Source organism: Lacerta agilis, chromosome 14 (assembly GCF_009819535.1).
Source record: "Lacerta agilis isolate rLacAgi1 chromosome 14, rLacAgi1.pri, whole genome shotgun sequence".
In the NCBI taxonomy this organism is placed as follows: Eukaryota; Metazoa; Chordata; class Lepidosauria; order Squamata; family Lacertidae; genus Lacerta; species Lacerta agilis.
Window position 1 is genome coordinate 22,391,626 of NC_046325.1, and position 3,139 is coordinate 22,394,764.

General features: G+C 37.9%; 1 protein-coding gene across 1 annotated transcript; it reads left to right on the top strand.

Moving 5' to 3' along the window:
* The first annotated feature begins 498 nt into the window (after window positions 1–498).
* LOC117057693 (olfactory receptor 14A16-like) lies at window positions 499–1,455 on the top strand. The gene has a single exon (XM_033168533.1). The coding sequence runs from the start codon at window positions 499–501 to the stop codon at window positions 1,453–1,455; it is 957 nt and encodes a 318-aa protein (XP_033024424.1).
* The last annotated feature ends 1,684 nt before the right edge of the window (window positions 1,456–3,139 follow it).

Consider the following 3,139-nt stretch of genomic DNA (forward strand, 5'->3'; position numbering starts at 1 on the left):
CCATTTATTATTCTGTGCAGAGACTGGCCTGTTTGTCCAATGTAGCATTCAGAAGGGTATGACCGACATCTAATGACATACAGGTATATTACATTGGAAGCAGGGCAGGTGAATGAAGCACTGCTATTCTGGATAATACCATGGCAAACCTTTCGATGATGTATATAGTTCAACCATTCAAGGTGAAGAAATGATGCTTTCAAAGAGCTGGTAAGGGAGTTGCACATAATGAAGAAAAAGAGTAATGCTGGTCAAATGATATCACACTCCTTCTCCCATCATGGAATGCGTATCTTACCAGTGGATTGTAGTACTTTCTATTACATTAATCAGCATGACTTTAATTGCTCTGCATACAATCATTAAATGAATAGAGAATCACTTCTAGTATTCTTATGGGTCTCTCTCTCTCTCTCTCTTTCTCTCTCTCTCTCTCTCTCTCTCTCTCTCTCTCTCTCTCTCTCTCTCAGGTAACACACCGTTGTTTTCACATACAGAATGTCTAATCTGACTTCTACTTCTGGATTCCTGCTTCTGGGATTTTCTCAAGTCCGAGAGCTGCAGGTCTTACACTTCTTTCTGTTCCTAGCATTATACTTAATAATCATAATGGGGAATCTTCTGATCATTGTTGTGATAGTTCTTGACCATCGTCTGCATATACCAATGTACTTGTTCCTAATGAACTTGGCCATTTCTGATATTGGCTCAGTTTCTGTCACTCTACCCAAATCAATGTTTAACTTACTCATGAACAGCACTCACATTTCCTATTTTGAATGTGTCTCTCAAATTTTCTTCTTTTTAGTCTTTGAATGCTTTGATTTTGCTATCTTAACAATAATGGCACATGACCGGTATGTTGCTATTTGCAATCCGCTACAATATGAACAAATCATGAACAAAGGAGCCTGCATTCAGATGACCACCATTGCATGGATTACCAGTATTCTCTATTCTGCGTTACACACTGCTGGCACATTTTCAATGAACTTCTGTTCCAATATTGTTGATCAATTCTTCTGTGAAATCCCCAAATTAATGAAATTGTCTTGCTCTGACTTATACCTAGTTGAAGTTGGAATTATTGTATTTAGTTATATCGCAGCATTGGGATGCTTCATCTTCATTATTAAAACTTATGTGCGGATCTTCACGACAGTCCTCAAAATCCCTTCCAAACAGGGACAGCATAAGGCCCTCTCCACTTGCCTGCCCCACCTCCTTGTTTTCTCTCTCTACATGTTCTCTGGATTCTTTGTTTATGCAACACCACACAGTAATATCTCACCTGACCTAGATCTAGTCTTTGCTGTGATATATGCTATACTTCCTTCTTTATTAAATCCCTTCATCTATAGCTTGAGAAACAAAGAGATCCAGAGTGCATTGCAGAAGCTATTGAATCTTAAACACTTGTATGGCACTGTTCCCAAATTTGTTCTGAAAAGCTGAAATATTGTAGAGCCCTGCCTGGGAGGTGATATCTTACACGGAGACACGTATTAGTGTCCCTTCACTGGGGGACATGTGCCTGGGCAGTGGCATGTGGTTGAATTTTTCATAGGGGAACTTTTAGGGCCATAGGGGTTGGTTTGTGAGGGATATGGGGGTCAATGTCATGAGTGTGACATTGTGATGTCCTGGTGTTGCACACGTGAGCATCGCACCTCCCTTCCTAAGCTGGGCAGAAGCTTCCCAGGTTTTGTGAAGTAGGTAATAGGGGTCTTACAGGATGCTGGAACCCCCCTGCCTCTTTCCAAAAGTCGGATAACCTTTGGGAAGATGGCAGGATAGACCTTGGACCCATCAGAGCCTCGCAGCTAACTCCCAAATCCAGGCAAAAGCTTCCTGGGCTTCAGGAAGGAGGCACCAGGGGAACATCTAGGGGACTAGCCTAGGACTCAGCTATACAGCTGCAAATAAAACATTTTAGGTGTGCTTTAAGTGCAATATACAATGTGACACTAGATGGTGAGCCTTATGGGAAATTCAGTGTATTTTTAAAAATGCTTTTAAAACAGCATTTCCAGAATGGTTTTTATATGTGTGTAGATTCCACCCCTAGTCCACTTAGTCCAATGACTGCATGTCACTGGCTTGCTCCATGGTGGCTCCTCAACCTTGGAATTACATTTCTTTTAAGATTTCACAGGTATCCTTGCTGGGGGGGGGGTTTCCCTAACCTACCTGTGATTCATTTCACACTGAGCTCCTTTTTTTATTATTGTTAATGTATTCATGTTTTCATTGCTGTTGATTAAATTTTATTTTAGGTTGTTTGGATAACAGGATATCAGTATTTTAAATAAATAACACTAATGCATTTTCTTTATCAGAATACACCCCTGTTTCACTGTTAACCTTGCTTGTATAAATAAAGTTGATACAGCAGATTCACATTGTAGGAACGTTTGTCATCACTGTCTATATTATGATGATGTATGCCATTATTATTTTTAAAGTGTGCCATAAATGTATTCCATGGACAAGTGGAACTTGTCAACACTCAAGCAACTGCCATCAATAAAGTGGCACCTTGTGTTTATTGAAGTAGTAGTAGTAGTAGAAGTAGTAGTAAATAATAAATTTATTTGTACGTTGCCCATCTGACTGGGTTGCCTCAGCCTCTTGGCAACTTCCAACACATATAAAAGCATAACAAAACATTATACATTACACAGTGCTTGAATAAAAAATAATAATTAGCCACCCTTTTCCATTTTGTCCTGCTTCTTTTTTCAATTTTATTTATACTTTTCATTTTATGACAAACAAAAACAAGAATTTGAATTAGTCCACATCATATTTAGACTCCCCTCCTCCTTTTTGCGGTTTCTTACATTTATACTGTTTTTTACTGCATTTCCAAGTTAACCTTATTTATTCTTTACCTCAGATAGTTAATATATGTTATTATTCTACATTTAAAAAAATATTGTCTTGATTTCTTATTTTTCCAGTAAGTTTCTCCATTTCCGAGTATTCTAATAACTTCTGTTGCCATTCTTCTTTTGTTGGGACATTATCTTCTTTCCATCTTTGGGCGCAAAAAGTCACTCAAGTGGCAGTGGTTGCATATATATATATATATATATATATATATATATATATATATATATATATATATAGTATTGTA

Excerpts from the sequence above, each read along its gene's own strand:
- LOC117057693 (XM_033168533.1), top strand. The coding sequence starts at position 499 with ATGTCTAATCTGACTTCTACTTCTGGATTCCTGCTTCTGGGATTTTCT.